Source organism: Mytilus edulis, chromosome 1, assembly GCF_963676685.1.
Source record: "Mytilus edulis chromosome 1, xbMytEdul2.2, whole genome shotgun sequence".
NCBI classification, from domain to species: domain Eukaryota; kingdom Metazoa; phylum Mollusca; class Bivalvia; order Mytilida; family Mytilidae; genus Mytilus; species Mytilus edulis.
In genome coordinates, this window is record NC_092344.1 from 66,272,935 (window position 1) to 66,291,096 (window position 18,162).

Below are 18,162 nucleotides of genomic sequence, written 5' to 3' on the forward strand. Positions count from 1 at the left end.
TATCTATAATAATAAATAATTTCTATTTAGAAATTAGGAACCAAAGATGGAGCCTTTGAAATTAGAAAAATAAACCATAAATTCAGTCCTCCATTTTGGAGTTCCAGTGATATTGTACCTTAAAATTTTAATTAAGCTCTGTGGCATGTTGCAAATTTTTGGAGTGATGCTTTATATGTTAATACCATAATTATATTAATGGAATTTTTCTGTTTTAATCTTTATTGTCATGCACAGATATCATCAAAATTTTAATTATATTTGTTTCAATAGTATTTTTTTTATTTTTGTTTATATGAAATCATTATTTCACAAATGGTGCCTAGAACTTTATTTTCCAGTAGATAGTCAACTGTTATTTCTTATACGTTTGTCATTTAAAATAATTTAGTCAATATCAAAGTTTACTGAGAAAAACTGCTGAATGTTGTTATATTGTAAAATTAGCAGTAAAATTGTAATTTTCTAAAAAAAAGAAGTGTTTTAACATTTTACTATGAAGGATCAAGTTTTATCCTAAAAAGCAACATTTTTTTTAAAAAGAATGTTTTAATTGAATTTTATTTAAATTTCTGGTGTTTAGGAATTTAATCTTTAAAAAAAAAACAGTTGAAAATATGTCTGGAAATAGTTGATACAAATTAATGGGTTATCACCTAAATTATTTAATTTTATTCAAGTAAGAGTTACATAATCTTTTTTTCTTTGTGTATCTACTTTCATTTCAAGAGAATCCTATCGAAACAAGTTAAAATGATATCTTATTTAAATACAAGCATCAGTTATATAAACCATGCAGACATGACATAGTTAATTAATTATTGTTAATTTTACACTTATGTATTCTGTTTTCTGTGATAAAACACTTGTTATTTTTGTGATTCAGTATTGAATACAATTTTGTCTCGACCAATATTTGTAATTTTTATTCATTTTTCTTTTTCTCTCCTTTTTTCTTTGTGTTCTATTTTGAATAGGGAGGACTTAGTGTCAATGGTCATACAGCTGTTTAATTCTAGCTTGTCAGAAAGAACTAAGGAACTGTATGTGATCATACACACCAATTTCAAGGTGCAATTTATCTATTAGTATTATGACAGTTTGAACATTACTTGCAAAATGTCAACAAATTACCTATTTGAATTCTGATTTCCTACACACCATGGCCAGTTCACCTCAAAATATAAACAGAATAGAAATAATGGTAAATATGTCAAACTTCATTGATTGATTGATATTTGGTGTTAAACAACGCTATCTGAATTGTAGTTTTTATTAGTGGAGCAAGTCCGATTCCCTGAGAGAAACCGAAGTGACAATCCTAGTGTATTGAGATTGGAGTCGAGGGTAACCTTGCCACAAGCAGGTTCAGAACTCACATCCTCAGTGTTGATAGGCTAGAGACCACCAATAAATGAATGACTTATGCCACTAAGCCACCCTGATCAAACTAGGATCTTTTCTTATATGAACATATTGTTTGTTTGTTGTCATTTGTTGATGTGGATTAGACCTTTAGTTTTCCTGTATGAATGGTTTTAGCCAAAGCTCCATGTTGAAGACTGTACTTTGAACTATACTGGTGATGGTTTACTGTTACAAATTGTGACTATGATGGAGAGTTGTCTCATTTGCACTCATACCACATCTTCTTATAATTATATATAAACAACTAATGCGCTATGTGGTGGCGGTCAGTTTTATGTTAGTGGAGGAAGCCAGAGAGAACCACTGACCTTTGGTACAAAAACAGACAATCATAGTTAATTAAGATAGGAGTCAAGTGCACCTGCCACTTGTGGGCTTAAAATTCACATCAGTTTTGACAGGCTATAGTGATACCGCAGTTTATACCACTTTGCCACAAGGGCAACCAATAAAATAAAAATAAATATAGTATGGATTTAAATATCAATGAGACAACGATCCATCAGACACCAAATGATGTAGATGCATACCACAATAGGTAATCATATGATCTTCAACAATGAGCAAATCCTTATCCATGTAGTAAGATACAATAGTTCCAAACGTGAAATATGACAAAATGTTCTGAGACCAATGGCCTAATCTACATTCAAAACAATAAACAGAAAGCAACTAACAACAAGCACTGACTTACAGAACATGGTAGGATTAAATATGATAAAGTAAGCTAGAAAGGACAAGATTGCCAATTAATCCAGATACACTTGTACATACTGGTTCCAACCAACTCCTCATGAATTCCTGAGAGAATTAATGTCTGTGTGTAATGTGATATTATTCAGGCAAAGGCTATATTCTAGTCCTGGCCCAGAACACAATTAGATGTATAACCAGATCCTGAAGAGCTCATGTTTTCCCAAGACAAACAGAAACTTGTACTTCAACCACTACGCACAGGCTAGAGTAGTACGCACAGGCTAGACCAGATAAACAAATATACCTGTTAAGTTGGAATGAGACAAAATACTGGTTTTTGGAAAACTCATCACAGTTTTATTAATTTCTTTCATTATACATATATAATGAACAATGCTAATAAACAATGAAAGAATCATAAAAAGTCCATTGTTTCGCAAATATCAATTCACTGATAAGTCTGTGGTACTCTGAACACTTGTCCGATGTTGCTTTTCCAGCAGTTGTTTATTGTTTCGTTCATGTCAAATTCGTGTGAGAAAAATTCAAATAAGAATATTATTAATCTTAATTTATGTGAAATTCACATGAAAATTTTCACAAGAGTTTCATGTTTTTTCCAAATCATTAAAACCATAACTCTTCACATTATTGAGTTTAGTGAAATATTCCATCACAATGTTCCGATCTGTTTGATTGAAGATGTCATAAGGAATTGAATAGTAAAGTAATGCTCTGTCCTCATCATTTAGCTTTTGGTTCTTCCTCAGCTTCTCCAGATGTGAAACTCTTATTTCTAATAAGGTGAAGATGACCTATAAAATAATCATACATAACTTATATTTAACCTATTAAAAAATCCTATATAATTACATTACAAGTTTATTTTATTATACTAGTAATATGTTATTTTGATTGGCTAACAATAATCTTGGTTCATTCCGAAATAAACTTTCATTTCAAAATGAAAAGTAATATTCATGATGACACTTGCTTCCACAATAAAGTGCACAGGTAAAAACTTGATAGAAATCGTGTTTTCATGATCCTATAAAAAATAATAAAATTTTAAGTATTGAATGCGCCATCATTAAACAAGTTATGGAGATCCCTGTATAATGTATGTTTTGAAAATTTTACTTCCCCATGGTATTTTTACCCCCCTTCTATAGACCATTTAATTTTAAAGTTCTAGTTATTCTTACTCCTTTACATAATAATTAAATACTCCAATAAGTAGTTTGTATGTATTTAACATGCTGGAAAAGATGTTTTGAAAATTTTACTTTGCCATATTATTTTGACCTCCTCCCCCCTTTTTACCATTGGAAATTTCAACTCCCTGTATATGTTTTCAAATAATCAAAGCATTCAAGGTACATGGTCTAGTGGTACTGCTTCAATAAGGATTTTAAATGAACTTTTGTTGGTAGGGACTGCAGCATGTTCAGAGCACTTTTACCAAGCCATGACATTTTTTCGTACCATGGGGGGTCAATTTACCAAGGGGGAGGCAGGAATTTTACCATAGCGGTATTTTGACACCAGGGTCAATTTTTCCATGGGGTTCAAAATACCATATGCCACTGGTGATGAAATCTTACTTTTCTGGAAATTGTTGATTAAATTTGTTCACTTTTTTGTACAATTAGTTTAAACATATTTATTTATAATGGATTGGGAAACAAGTTTTTGCATCTTATATTAATCCCTTTCCACTTTGCGGGTGCAAGTGCTGGCTTGTAGCGGCATTAGCCTGCTCTTTTTCGAAATCTACAAGGGTGTCTTTAACGTGCAAGAGTTATGGGTCAGCCATTTATCGTCCCCTTCCAACGGACTATCACGGAATTCTCAGTAGCAGCATGTAACTAACTATATCTCATTGGGTACCAATTTTCTTGGATTTTATGGTTACCTGGAAACCACAAATATCAATTTCCAACGAATTACAAATGTTATATAAAAATGTATGCAGACTTTGGCAAAACCACGAAATCAAATATCCAAGATAGTAAATGAATCCACATTATGTAAATTAAACAAGAGGCTCTCAAGAGCCTGAATCGCTCACCTTAATTCTTTTGGTTAAATCTCTCATCAATGATTATTTTGGCTTTTCAATTTATTTAAATGTTTTTTGGATCGTCCTATTTTCTTCAAAAGCCAAAAAAAATAATCATTTTCTCCTATGTTCTATTTTAGTCATAGGAGCTATGTTTCTTGACATACAAGGAAATAAAATATAAAATTTATACTAGATACTCTGAAACTCATTTAGCCTAAGTTTGGCTGAAATTGATACAGCAGTTTCAAAGGAGAAGATTTTTTAAGTAAGTCAACATGATGAACAAATTGTGAAAAAAGTCTTTAAAGGGCAATAACTCCTTAAGGGGTCAATTGACAATTTTGGTCAAATTGACTTAATTGAAGATCTTACTTTGCTGAACATTATTGCTGTTTACAGTTTATTTCTATCTATAATTATATTCAAGATAATAAACAAAAACAGCAAAATTTCCTTAAAATTATCAATTCAGGGGCAGCAACCCAACAACAGGTTGTCTGATTCATCTGAAAATTTCAGGGCAGATAGAAATTGACCTGATAAACAATATTACCCAACGTCAGATTTGCTCTAAATGCTTTGGTTTTTGAGTTATAAGCCAAAAACTGCATTTGACCCCTATGTTCTATTTTTAGCAATGGCGACCATGTTTGTTGATAGATCATAACTTCGGATACAATTTACAAACTAGATACCCTAAGGAACATTCAGTTAAAGTTTGGAAGTATTTGGCCCAGTAGTTTCAGAGGAGAAGATTTTTGTAAAAGATTACTAAGATTTACGAAAAATGGTTAAAAATTGACTATAAAGGGCAATAACTCCTAAAGGGGTCAACTGACCATTTCCGTCATGTTGACTTATTTGTAAATCTTACTTTGCTGAACATTATTCCTGTTTACAGTTTATCTCTATCTATAATAATATTCAAGATAATAACCAAAAACAGCAAAATTTCCTTAAAATTACCAATTCAGGGGCAGCAATCCAACAACAGGTTGTCTGATTCATCTACAAATTTCAGGGCAGATAGATCTTGACCTGATAAACAATATTACCCCCATGTAAGATTTGCACTAAATGCTTTGGTTTTTGAGTTATAAGCCAAAAACTGCATTTGACCCCTATGTTCTATTTTTAGCAATGGCGACCATGTTTGTTGATAGATCATAACTTCGGATACAATTTATAAACTAGATACCCTAAGGAACATTCAATTAAAGTTTGGAAGTATTTGGCCCAGTAGTTTCAGAGGAGAAGATTTTTGTAAAAGATTACTAAGATTTACGAAAAATGGTTAAAAATTGACTATAAAGGGCAATAACTCCTAAAGGGGTCAACTGACCATTTCCGTCATGTTGACTTATTTGTAAATCTTACTTTGCTGAACATTATTCCTGTTTACAGTTTATCTCTATCTATAATAATATTCAAGATAATAACCAAAAACAGCAAAATTTCCTTAAAATTACCAATTTAGGGGCAGCAACCCAACAACGGGTTGTCTGATTCATCTGAAAATTTCAGGGCAGATTGATCTTGACCTGATACACAATATTACCCCATGTCAGATTTGCTCTAAATGCTTTGGTTTTTGAGTTATAAGCCAAAAACTGCATTTGACCCCTATGTTCTATTTTTAGCAATGGCGACCATGTTTGTTGATAGATCAAAACTTCGGATACAATTTATAAATTAGATACCCTAAGGAACATTCAGTTAAAGTTTGAAAGTATTTGGCCCAGTAGTTTCAGAGGAGAAGATTCTTGAAATAGTTTACGACGACGACAGACGACGGACGACGACGGACGCCAAGTGATGGCATAAGCTCACTTGTCCCTTCGGGACAGGTTTAATTAGTTTAAACATATTTTATTTGCTCAAAGCGAAAAAGGATCAGACACAAGTAAAACATACTTATAAAGTCTTCTCCACAATACAATATATATAACAATACAAATTGAACGTGAGCATACATCATATAATATAAACAACATAAATATAACTTATCTATACTGAAAAAAGTAGAGGGAATGAGGAAAGAACGACAGAGATTAGGTTGATGATGATAATGATGATGATGTGTGTTTTACCTATGTTGATACTATACTACGAGGAATCGTTTTGATCTCTTTATAAAATTGAATACTTGTTTAACAATTTGCACATTTTGATCATAGGAAAGAGTGTCTCTTCCAAAAACCAGTAGTGTTAAGTCCAAATCGCAGCCTTCGGGAAGCCAGCTGAGACCATTAAACAGAATAGCCCTTTCATTTAGATAGAAAGGACAATCAAAGAAAAAATGGTGCATGTCCTCAATATCTAAACCACATTTACATGTTGGATCAGATATAATGTTAGCTCTAAACAAGTCACAATTCAAGAACGATGCCGAACATCTAAATTGGGTTAATATTATGTTCAATTTTCTTGGACCATATAAATAATGTTTTAAGTTAGATTGATTCTCATTTCGAATGTCGTAGTTTTTTTTCGGGACAGGTGAGCTAAAAGTGTTTGCTTATTTAATGGGTGGATAGGGAGAGGATAATCTACAAGCTTCTCTTATTTCATTTCTTAAAAAATCACCTTTACACCATCAATTATCATGCCAGGCATTCTTCCAACTTTTGCATTTGAGTCTTTTATACATCTGTTCAGGTCAAAAAGCAATTCTCCTGCATGCTGGCCAAAAACCTTATTACTGTTGTATATAGGCAGGAATCGTGAGCTGTTGATCACATTTGAAGAACTTTTCTTCTTTCTACGGACTCTTGAGAGATCAGCGGACAAATTGTCTGAGGATGTTGATTCCAAAGATGAACTATTTCCTGCAGATTGTTTCAGTTTTGTTAACTCCATTCTCCTAGCAAGTTCATCGACTGAATCCTTTCCAGATTCATTCATAAATTTTAAATCGGATGGAATTTTTACCTGAAAGAAGAAATTGTTCTTGTTATATTATTGTTTAAAAGATAGCCTAACAACAAAAGTGAGTCGATGATTAACAACTGTATATAGAGTTGCTAAATTTATAGAAGTCCTCAATTATTGTGGAAAATTGATATGGTCAAACATTTTTTTATATGGGTATAAGTCACTAAACATTTTCAAAAATCTGTCTGTAAATTTTTCATACTTCAGCTTTTTTTCAGATTTTTCAGGACTGATTGTAAAGTTGCTTTTAATGCTAGAAATGGAATCTGTCCATTTTCCAATAAAGGGCTGCGCTTTAGCGCATGATACGCCCGTTGCTCTTTTAACTTGTTTTTTATGCTTTAAATGAATTTATATGATCAACTAGAAATATATATACAAATCAAAAGAGATGTTACATTAATATATTCACCCAAGTTTCATAAAATCCCCCTTTTTTAAGTATAAAAATTCATTACTTAAGAAAACGTAAAATCTAAAATTTATAAAAATGGAAAGGGAGCTTATGTCAATAGATATAAACAATTTATCAAAGTTGCATAAAATTTTGTGAAAGTGTTAGTTATTGTCCCAAAATTGGAAAATCCCCCCTTTTTTGAGCATAAAAATTCATAACACGGAAATGTAAAATCTGAAATTTATAAAAATTGAAAGGGAGCTTACATCAATAGATATAAACAGTTCACCAAAGTTTCATGGACATTGGTGAAAGCCTTTTTGAGTTATTGTCCGAAGTGTTGAAAATCCCCCTTTTTTTTATGAATAAAGCCCCATAAATCCAAAACTTAAAATCTGAAATTTATAAAAATTGAAAGGGAGCTTACATCAATAGATATAAACAATTCACAAAAGTTTCATGGACATTGGTGAAAGCCTTTTTGAGTTATTGTCCGAGGTGTTGAAAATCCCCCTTTTTTATGAATAAAGCCCCATAAATCCAAAACTTAAAATCTGAAATTTATAAAAATTGAAAGGGAGCTTACATCAATAGATATAAACAATTCACCAAAGTTTCATGGACATTGGTGAAAGCCTTTTTGAGTTATTGTCCGAAGTGTTGAAAATCCCCCTTTTTTTATGAATAAAGCCCCATAAATCCCAAACTTAAAATCTGAAATTTAAAAAAAAAACGAAACGGAGCTTACGTCAATAGATATAAACAATTCACTTAAGTTTCATGGAAATTGGTGAAAGTGTTTTTGAGTTATTGTCCGAAGTGTGGACGACGGACGGACAACAGTATACCATAATACGTTTTTTGTTACATTTAACATGTTCAACTCCTAAAAAATTATCCAGATTGATTTAAAATTATGTGAAAGCCATTTTACATGTTTTATGAATACTTAGTAATTTTTCTGATCTGATTAATTTTTGTACCTCCACAATAGAAGCAACTGGCCATTCTGTTTCCTCATAACTGGAACAGAATTCTTCTGGTAGACCTCGTTTCATCAATCTCATATCAGGATTTGAAAATGCACACTGCGAACCTCTAAATTTTTCCCAAATAGTTGGCTCACCTTTAGCATTAACAAGCGAACACCTAAAATATAAAATCTTGTATTGATGGTATTCAAGTAGTCAACTGATGAGATATTCTAGCACAGCAGATTTGACAAAGGAAAATTCTTTGTATTTAGTCATTTTGATTATTTTGTTTTTGTGAAGTGTGGATCAACTAAGCTTTATTGTTTGTTAGAATGTTGTGTTGTTATGACACTCTCCAAGGTTTTTTTTTAGAGTTGAGTGCTCACAAACATCCTGAACATACTTAACTCCGCGACATAAATTATGTACCTGTATCATGTGTATATATACATGAATATGTACCATGCCAGAAACAAGTATTTCTGAGCTTTGCCATTGTCTGTGTATTAATATTCATTGTTTATTATTCTAAGTGAGCTACCATTTGATTTAAATGAGGGGAGCCGGGCTAGGATGAAAACCTTTGTCCTTCCTTCTTATTTTTCTTTATATCATGTCCATTCGGTCCTGCCTTTTTTAAATTAGTTTATCCAGACTTTTTTTTAATATAAATTGTAATTTTTTATGTAGTTTTAATGAGATTGGTTCAGAAGGAATTGTGCTTATTAGGCCCATGTCAAAAACAACTTAAAAAGTTTTAAAGCGCAGTTATCTCCCCTTGTAGGATTTAGATCATGATCATTATATATCATCATGCAAATCTACCTATAATGTTCTTCTTTTCAAAGAAATCCATTGAAAGGTTTAGGAGGAGTTGTGCTTACAAAACTAAGACAGTCACACTGAGTGATTCCTATCCCACTTTGTTTGCATGTTTGCAGGGAATATAATTAGAAGTTTTGGGAGATGATTTATCTATTAATTGTTGATATGTACATGTAGTGACTTAAAGTGATGGCAATAGTTCACAGAGCCTTTTGGGCAAAGTGAGCTAAAAAATTTTTGCATACTGACTAACAGCAGTCTTTCTAGCATCTTTAAAGCTTTGCATTTGTATTTGGAAGATTCATTTATGTATCTAGAGCTTACTTACTCTGGTTTCAAACAGCATAACACAGCAAAATCACTTATGAAACGTATAAATGTTCCTTCATATATTGTTTTTTTCAAATGTGTTCTGTACTCTTCACATTTTCTAGCAAGTGTCTGGACTGCTATCATAAACTCTCTAATAGTTGATCTTACAAATCTGAAAAAAAAATATGAAAGTACTGCAAATGTCTCACGTGGTGTGTATTAAACATGTTTACCGTAAGGGACGACATCAAAAATTCAATGTAGGATAAAAAACTTAATTTACATAGTTTTTTCACTGACCCCCACCCCCCTCTTAACTTAATTTGGGAAATATTGATTTACCAATAGGGATATATATATGTAAAAATCGATTTTAGATATACAAAACTTGCAGAATTTTAACCCCCCACCCCAAACTATTTGATTTAAGTTTTTTTATCCTACATCGATCTTTTGATGTATTCCCTAAATGTAAAAGTGACAAAAGAGAGAAAATTGGTTGAAAAAAAAATCAGCCAGGAACATCAAGAAGGATGACAGACGTACAAATGAGAACCTACAAATGTACATGTACAAATGTAGAAGTTATGGGAACTTCATTGACCTTGTTAAATCAGAGACATATATATACACATGTATGTCTATGGTTAAATTTGTCTATAAACAGTTTTCCTGACCTATTCATATATTTTCAAGATTGAAAAGGTGACCAATACAAGATCATACCAGCGGCCCGTCATTACGTCCTATCACTTTGAATATAGGAAGTGCCCCTCCTCCTCTATTGAAAATGTATATTTTGAATATTTACCTATCTGGATCCTTCATAGACCTCTCTATAGTGTCCTTTATTACATCTTTCAGGTGTTGGGTAATGCCTGTTGCAGGATAATGAGCCACCGACTGACATAATATCAGTTCCAGAAATCTAATATCAAAATTTAAATAACGCTTCACCTTCTCCATATATTCACTTTGCTTTTCGCTTAGTTCTTCATTTGTAATTTTTTCCAACATCGATGAAGGAGTTATCGCTGTGCCGCTACAAAAAATGTGTAACTCTTTCTCCACATCTTTTCGTAACCATTGCGATACCCAAATATGTAAATTGGAAGAAGGTGATAAATGAGCATTGCGTTTACTTTTACAGGACCCGCCGGACACATTGTTATCCATGTCATGCATTTTTAATTTATCTGACATGATCGCCAGATCGGTAACCACAATTTGTTTGTCTGAGTGGCGTACAATTTCGGTTAAAATGAAAGGGGAATGAAACGAGCAGATTGATCTATTTTTATATGCAACTTCTTCCAAATACGGAGAACCTCTCTCGTTTTGTAAATGTAAAGCTGATACTAGTCTCAGTGTAAACTCAAAATTGCTACACTATTTCACTCACAAAAATCATTTAAATCTATAGATCCCTTTGTGATATAATCAGGATTTATACTTGTCCGTGAATTAAAATCACTAATGAGGCTCAGGCTGAGAATTTTCGCTGCATTTGCAAAAACTACTACTTTCCTTTTTCTAAAGATTCGAAATCATTTTCATTTGCATGTACTGTACAGAGAAATAACTCTGTTTTCCTATGTGTCAAGTAATTTGGGTGTGTTATCCTATGAGAAATCTATGGGAAGAAATCAAAGAATTAACCACAAAAGAAATGTATTTACAAAACAGTATAAACAACTTAATCAATTCGAAAGAGGATGTCCTAAATTTCAAATCATATCATGGTGATTATTTACTCTCAAGCTCAAAATCCTATAAATATATATCTGAAATAGATGTTAACCCATTAATCAATGCTAGATGTATTTTTTGTTTAGTTTTGTCAGAGACATATATACACATATGTGTATATGTCTCTGGTTTTGTGTTTTATTTCTCAATTCAAACTTCTAGAACTTTTTCCCTCGTTTTTTCAGACCACTTCATACAAAATTGTAGATTATTATATATTATGAGTATTATTATAGGCTAATAGATTATATATAAGTATTAACTACCAGTAACCTATATAATTGATAATCTCTGATTTGAGATTTTAGAACCAGTGTCTTCAACATTGCAGTAAAACTTCTCGAAAAAGTTTTATAAGAAGAGATCATTTTAAATTTGTGTTCGTATGATTTTAATTCAAAGACATACTTTGGTTTAACTATCAAAAAAGTCTAATTCATATTTCTATCTAGCATAAATTATAAATTTGAGACCACAACTTATCATGAAAATGGAACGCATTTTTTATCACTGGTCATTTTCTATTTTTGTAATTTCAATCGATAAAACATAAGGTCAAATAGTTATAAATATAAATAAAAAAAGAATAAAATATTTCCCACTATTATGCTGAATACTATTAAACGTACTAACGTATATATATTTTGTTCAAAAAATGGTCCAATATCTTATCAGCAGGAAATGGATTGACAGTTCATTGTTCAGCAAAAGTAACCCAAAGTCAGCGAATGTTGGCCTGGTATTCCTATAACAGTCACTGGGGTAAAGCTGATGACCGTAACTGCATTCACGGTCATCCCAAGATGTCGGATGAAAAATTAGGTCAGTTTCTGTATTGTCTGTTAAAGTGTTTCTATATCATTTTCTTTACAAATCATACATTGAAACGATGTAAATTTATAAAAGAATCACTCGAAAATCACTAATTACTTCCGAGAAATGTGCATGAAACGGGAAATTCGATTTGAAAAAATCGTTAAGATGACCGTAAATCATAATCAAAATATTTTCAAGATGACCGTAACATAAAACAAGGATGACCGTGATTGGCAAAAAGATGACCGTAACTTGTAAAGGATGACCGTAATTTGTAAAGACTGACTGTAATTTATATAGGACGACCGTAACTTTTATAGGATGACCATCAATTCTAAGAAATATCCGTATTGTATTCAAAGCTTTTTTGTTGAGTTTGTCGATCTCAATAAGGGCTCGGTTAGCGGATATAAATATGTTTCATAAATTTCTTTTTAACGGATTTTTGTTACAAAAATGTCGGTTATTGATTTGGGGATGTACGGCGGGCGGGCGGGCGGCAATCAAATGTTGTCCGTGCATTAACCCATAAACCGTTCAACCAAAGCTTTTAAAATTTTAATATGTTGTTACTAACAACTAAATGAAGGTCAAGTTCAATAATGGCGATTTTGACTTGTACCGTTCAGAAGTTATGGTTCTTGAAAGATTGAAACATGGAGTTTCCAGTCGTGTCCGTGCATTTACTCATGCACTGTTCTACCTAAGCTTCCCAACTTTTAATATGGTGTTACTGATGACAAAATGGAGGTCAAGTTCAATAATGACGATTTTTACTTTTACCGTTCAGGAGTTATGGTTCTTGAAAGATTGAAAAATGGTGTTTCCAGTCGTGTCCGTGCATTTTCTCATGAACCATTCAACCAAAGCTTTTGAAATTTTTATATGTTGTTACTGATGGCAAATTAGAGGTCAAGTTCAATAATGACGATTTTGACTTTTACAGTTCAGGAGTTATGGTTCTTGAAAGATTGTGAAATGGCGTTTCCATTCACGTTGTTGCATTTACTCATGAACCATTCAATCTAAGCTTTTCAAATTTTAAGATGTTGATACTGATGACAAAATGGAGGTCAAATTTGATATTGACGATTTTCACTTTCACCATTCAGTAATGGTTCTTGTGATATTGCCAGGACACAAATAAATATTAATAAATCCGGTTTGCTGTCGTTGTGACAGCCTCTTGTTTTGAACTATAATATAATTGGCCATATTTAGGATTTATAACAATGATAGTAAATTGCATATTTCTCGTAAACAATGAAATATTTATTGATATCGACTTTAAAATTTTAACACAAATTGACAGCGATACGACGAAAATTTGAAGAAACATGAATGTGTCCCTGGTACACGGATGCCTCATCTACACTATCATTTTCTATGTTTAGTGGACTATGAAAATGGGATAAAACTGTAATTTGGCTTTAGAATTAAAAAGATCATACCATAGGGAAAATGTGTACTAAGTTTCAATTTTATTTAACTTGAAGCTGGACAAACGGACAAACAAACAGACGAACGGACGAACGTACGCACAGACCAGAAAAACATAATGCCAATAAATGGAGAATTAAAAACATTAATAATACATACGAATATTTGGTAATCGAGAGTATGGTTCCAGATGAAGCAGATTAAAATCTTAATTTGTCTTGATATATGCAGGCGGAAACACTTTTGAAATAGAACAAAAGAATCGAAGCTCTGTGTTTATCGAGAAAGCGATAAATGTTAACTTTAATGTTTGATATAGTAACAAAATTTTAAAAAGTTAATAGAAACAAATAAAACGACAATTTTCTTATTTTAAAAACACCATTTGCATAAGTTTTCAATGTATCTATTACATAGTAATGCAAAACAATAAGATATAAAGTCGACGACATGGTTCTTATCGGGGCCTTTTATAGCTGACTATGCGGTATGGGCTTTGCTCATTGTTGCAGGCCTTACGGTTACCTATAGTTGTTAATGTTTGTGTCATTTTGGTCTTTTCTGGATAGTTGTCTCATTGGCAATAATACCACATCTTCTTTTTTATATATAGTATCTAGAGTTGGATGTAGAAAATGCATAACCTCCGATTTTTTTTTATCAAGAACGGAGAACATATCAATATTTTAGTTCAGAAATTTTCGAGTCTGCCCTTCCATTATGTGAATCAAGAAAAAATTCCCCAAAACAGGTAACGATTGTATCGAAAAGAGAAAAATCGAGTGCACCTTTTTATGTTAGGGCATGTTTGGGGTGTATATTTTGTCTTTAAAACGTACAAAGCAAGAGTATTTTATATAGCATCTCGCTTCGGATTCTATCATTATTATATATCAAAGCTACAGGTTGACTTTATAACGTAAAAAAATGACAGTACGAAAAGATGAAATATAAGGGTCAAATGAGATACCTATCTAATGAATCACAAAAATAGAGTAGGTGTGTTCGAATAGCTATTTTTTCTATAAGTACTTGACGACAGTCTTTTAATTTGGATGATGAAAATGGATATTTTCGAAAAAAATATGACTTTCTTGTGTGTGATAACTAGGGTTTATAATCTTCAACCACTGAAAATGTTTAGTCTGCCCTTCCACGAAATATTTAATAAGAATTTTTTTAAATGCTTAAGGTTTATGTACCCTTCTGTAGCCATTTTTGTACGAACTTTTCAAACTTCAATTGTATCAAAACTACAGATATTATGAATAATAGAGATAGGCCATGTTGTATATATTCCAAGGGGAAACTTGATGCAAAGCATTATTTTTTACTGTTCCATTGCATTTAATAGAAAAAGAGGACTTTGTGGCAAATAAATCAAGATGTTTATAGAAAATCCATAAAAATCTTGATTTATTTGCCACAAAGTCCTCTTTTTCTATCAAATGCAATGAAACAGTAAAAAATAATGCTTTGTATCAAGTTTCCCCTTTGAACATGTACTAAATGGCCTATCTCTATTATTTATTATATCTTTAGTTTTGATACAATTGAGGTTTGAAAAATTCGTACAAAAATGGCTACAGAAGCGTACATAAACCTTAAGAATTTTCAAGAATTCCATCTGACATCCGAACAGATAATATTTTTAAGTTGAATCAATGTAGACAAGATCATTAACTAATGCTCATTAGCTAGTAGATACATTTGTCTTTTAAAATATAACTGACATATAACGATCGATCGTAATGGTGCGCGTGCTATGTGGATAAATTTATCAGTTTTCAAGAGCAAAATTGGCAGAGCGTCATCCCTACAATGGCTTCCATTTCTACGATTGTGGGCATGAACTGGCGTAATGGGGAGATAATTTTGAAGAAGTAGAATCCTGACTGTATGAATAACATTTCTGTATATATACAAATTGACAACGTTCCGCCTTGTGATACGCTTTTCGTACAATACTATTTTAAGGATCTACTTTGCTGGAGCTCACCTTCACTAGTTTATTCGAATGATATTTTCAAAATGTTTCTGTTATTTTATTTGCACGACAAAATGAAAGACGATATAATATCAATGGGTGTACATGCAATTTTTTTGGCATTTTTAAAAATGTGTATTTATTATATGTCATTAAAAGGAATCCCAGAAACAAACAAAAAATTTTTGTCGAGCAGTTGAAGGCTGTGCACCACATTTTTTTTTATTATGCTTGTAAGGTGTCATTTTATCGTGCTTTTGTGGCATGTTTTCCCTTCCTGTTCATTTGCATGTCTTTTGGCAATCATTTCATACAAAAAGACAGTTGTATAATTACGGATATTTCTTAGAATTGAGGGTCATCCTTTAAAAGTTACGGTCATCATTTACAAATTACGGTCATCTTAAAAGCAGTTACGGTCAGCCTTGTTATGAATCGCTGATTCTGTTACGGTCATCTCGATTGTGATTTACGGTCATCTTGGCGATTTTTTCAAATCGAATTTCCCGTTGCATGCACATTTCTCAGAAGTAAATAGTGATTTCCGAGTGATTCTTTTATAAATTTACACCGTTTCAATGTATGATTTGTAAAGAAAATGATATAGAAACACTTTAACAGACAATACAGAAACTGACCTAATTTTTCATCCGACATCTTGGGATGACCGTGAATGCAGTTACGGTCATCAGCTTTACCCCAGTGACAGTGTGGACAACCGTTATATTTATGTCGGAAAAAATACTAAATCATTTACCTTAAACTTGGTTGTTATATACTATCGATAACACGGATTTTATGCTCACTCAGTCTAACAGAGGCCTTTCAGTGGGGATATAAATAATCACTTGCTACATATTTCGATACCATAAGATGAAAAGAAAACAATACAAAAAAAAAACGAACTCAGAGGACCTGCTCAAATGGCAAATCAAAAACTTAAATACATGAAGCGAATGTATAACAACTGTCATATTCCTGACTCGGTATAGTCGTTTTCTTTTATAGAAAATGGTGAATAAAACCTGGTTTTAGAGTAGCTAAACCTCTCACTTGTATTAACTTTTTTTGTTTTAAACATTTTTGCATCCACACACACTACAGTATCATCTTAAAGAATAGTAATGTTCAGAACTGATACCTACTACTATATTTTTCAATGCATACATGTAGGGTTTGTTTGTGAAAAGAGTTCCGGACCATGAAAAAATAATGTTGTGCTTTGTTACCTGGAATTATTTTCCATGCATCCTCGTTTGATTAATTCAGTCATATAGAGAATTCATATGATTAGTTTGCCTTGGATGTCCAAGTCCCACACAACTTCTCACGAAATTGGTCTTTTTCTTCCATACTTATTTTCTTGTGGTGTATTCTTTAATTGAAGAATGCATGTTGCCCAGTATACTTTATCTTTTTTGTCCATTTTCCCCTATTATCTATATTGGGGGCTTTTTTAGGCTCTTAATTATGCCCCTTTCACCAACATTCTCTATTCTGTAAACCCATTACAGCAGGTAAAACACCCTTTTAAACTCGAATCACAACTACATATTTTTAATCTATTTTGACTAGCATTAATTTGGGTATAGTCATTAACACCAGTCTGGTTAAAACACCCCCCACTATCCTGTGGAAACTGGAAGTGGAGACTGGGGATGGTTATTATCAGACAGCTGGTCATTAACTTTTAAAGTTGGCGGCCTTATTAATTACTTTGAACAGGTTAACCGTTAGCCTTATGTGTCACTTTATTCACGCTGGTGAAATAGAACTTTATTGCTATAGAAATATGCTACGTAGCATGTAGGCTTTTTATTTAGATAAGAGCTGGCTAAATGGCATATTTTCTATGTTCCCGGCGCTGGCAATCAAAAACCAACACATGTTTTGTTTTTAATTTTCCACCACAATCAAAACCCACCAAAATCATTTCTTCATATATTGTTGTTGTTACCAATTATGTAAATCAATTGTATCTGATTTTATGCCCTTTGGGCCCTGTAATTTGGGAAATAAAAATATTCTATTCTATTCTATTCTATTCTATTCTATATTAGTACCTATTTATTTCTATTCTTTCTTTCTTTTGTCGATTTTTTTCTATTCATTTATTGTTTTTGTCACATGCATATTTTTTCTATCAGTCTGCATCCAGACTCTAAACAGTCTTTCGGTTCGTGGTTTGACACGGCAACCACCGGCACTGGGCTATATGTTCAAAAGTTCATTTTCAAGGCGAGAGAAACAAAAAACCGCATGTGTATTAAAGTTTGTTGAAATACAAGGTTTAATCTTAGATTGTCTCTTCAAATATTACTCTCAAGATGGACTCAGTGTTCTATAACTTGTTAATTTTTAACATTCAAAAGTTACACAGAAACACAATGTAATTATCAGCCATTTTTTGTTTACATTCGTCGTGGGTGCTGTCTATCACGTCCGCGTTTAAATTATAAAGGTAGCAACGTTAACGTTTGACAATCATTCCCGCCGTAAGCTGCTTTTGGACAACACGCTCCTTCTGGTTGTTGGTCAT

The 18,162-nt window shown here is 32.3% G+C and overlaps 1 protein-coding gene across 1 annotated transcript; it reads right to left on the reverse strand.

The window, feature by feature from the left end:
• Nucleotides 1–2,458: 2,458 nt before the first annotated feature.
• LOC139487561 (uncharacterized) lies at nt 2,459–10,955 on the reverse strand. Its single transcript, XM_071272452.1, has 5 exons — nt 10,443–10,955; nt 9,648–9,803; nt 8,504–8,669; nt 6,776–7,120; nt 2,459–2,939 (listed from the first exon to the last, which is right to left on the reverse strand). The coding sequence occupies exons 1-5, from the start codon at nt 10,832–10,834 to the stop codon at nt 2,733–2,735; spliced, it is 1,266 nt and encodes a 421-aa protein (XP_071128553.1). The 5' UTR covers nt 10,835–10,955; the 3' UTR covers nt 2,459–2,732.
• Nucleotides 10,956–18,162: the final 7,207 nt, after the last annotated feature.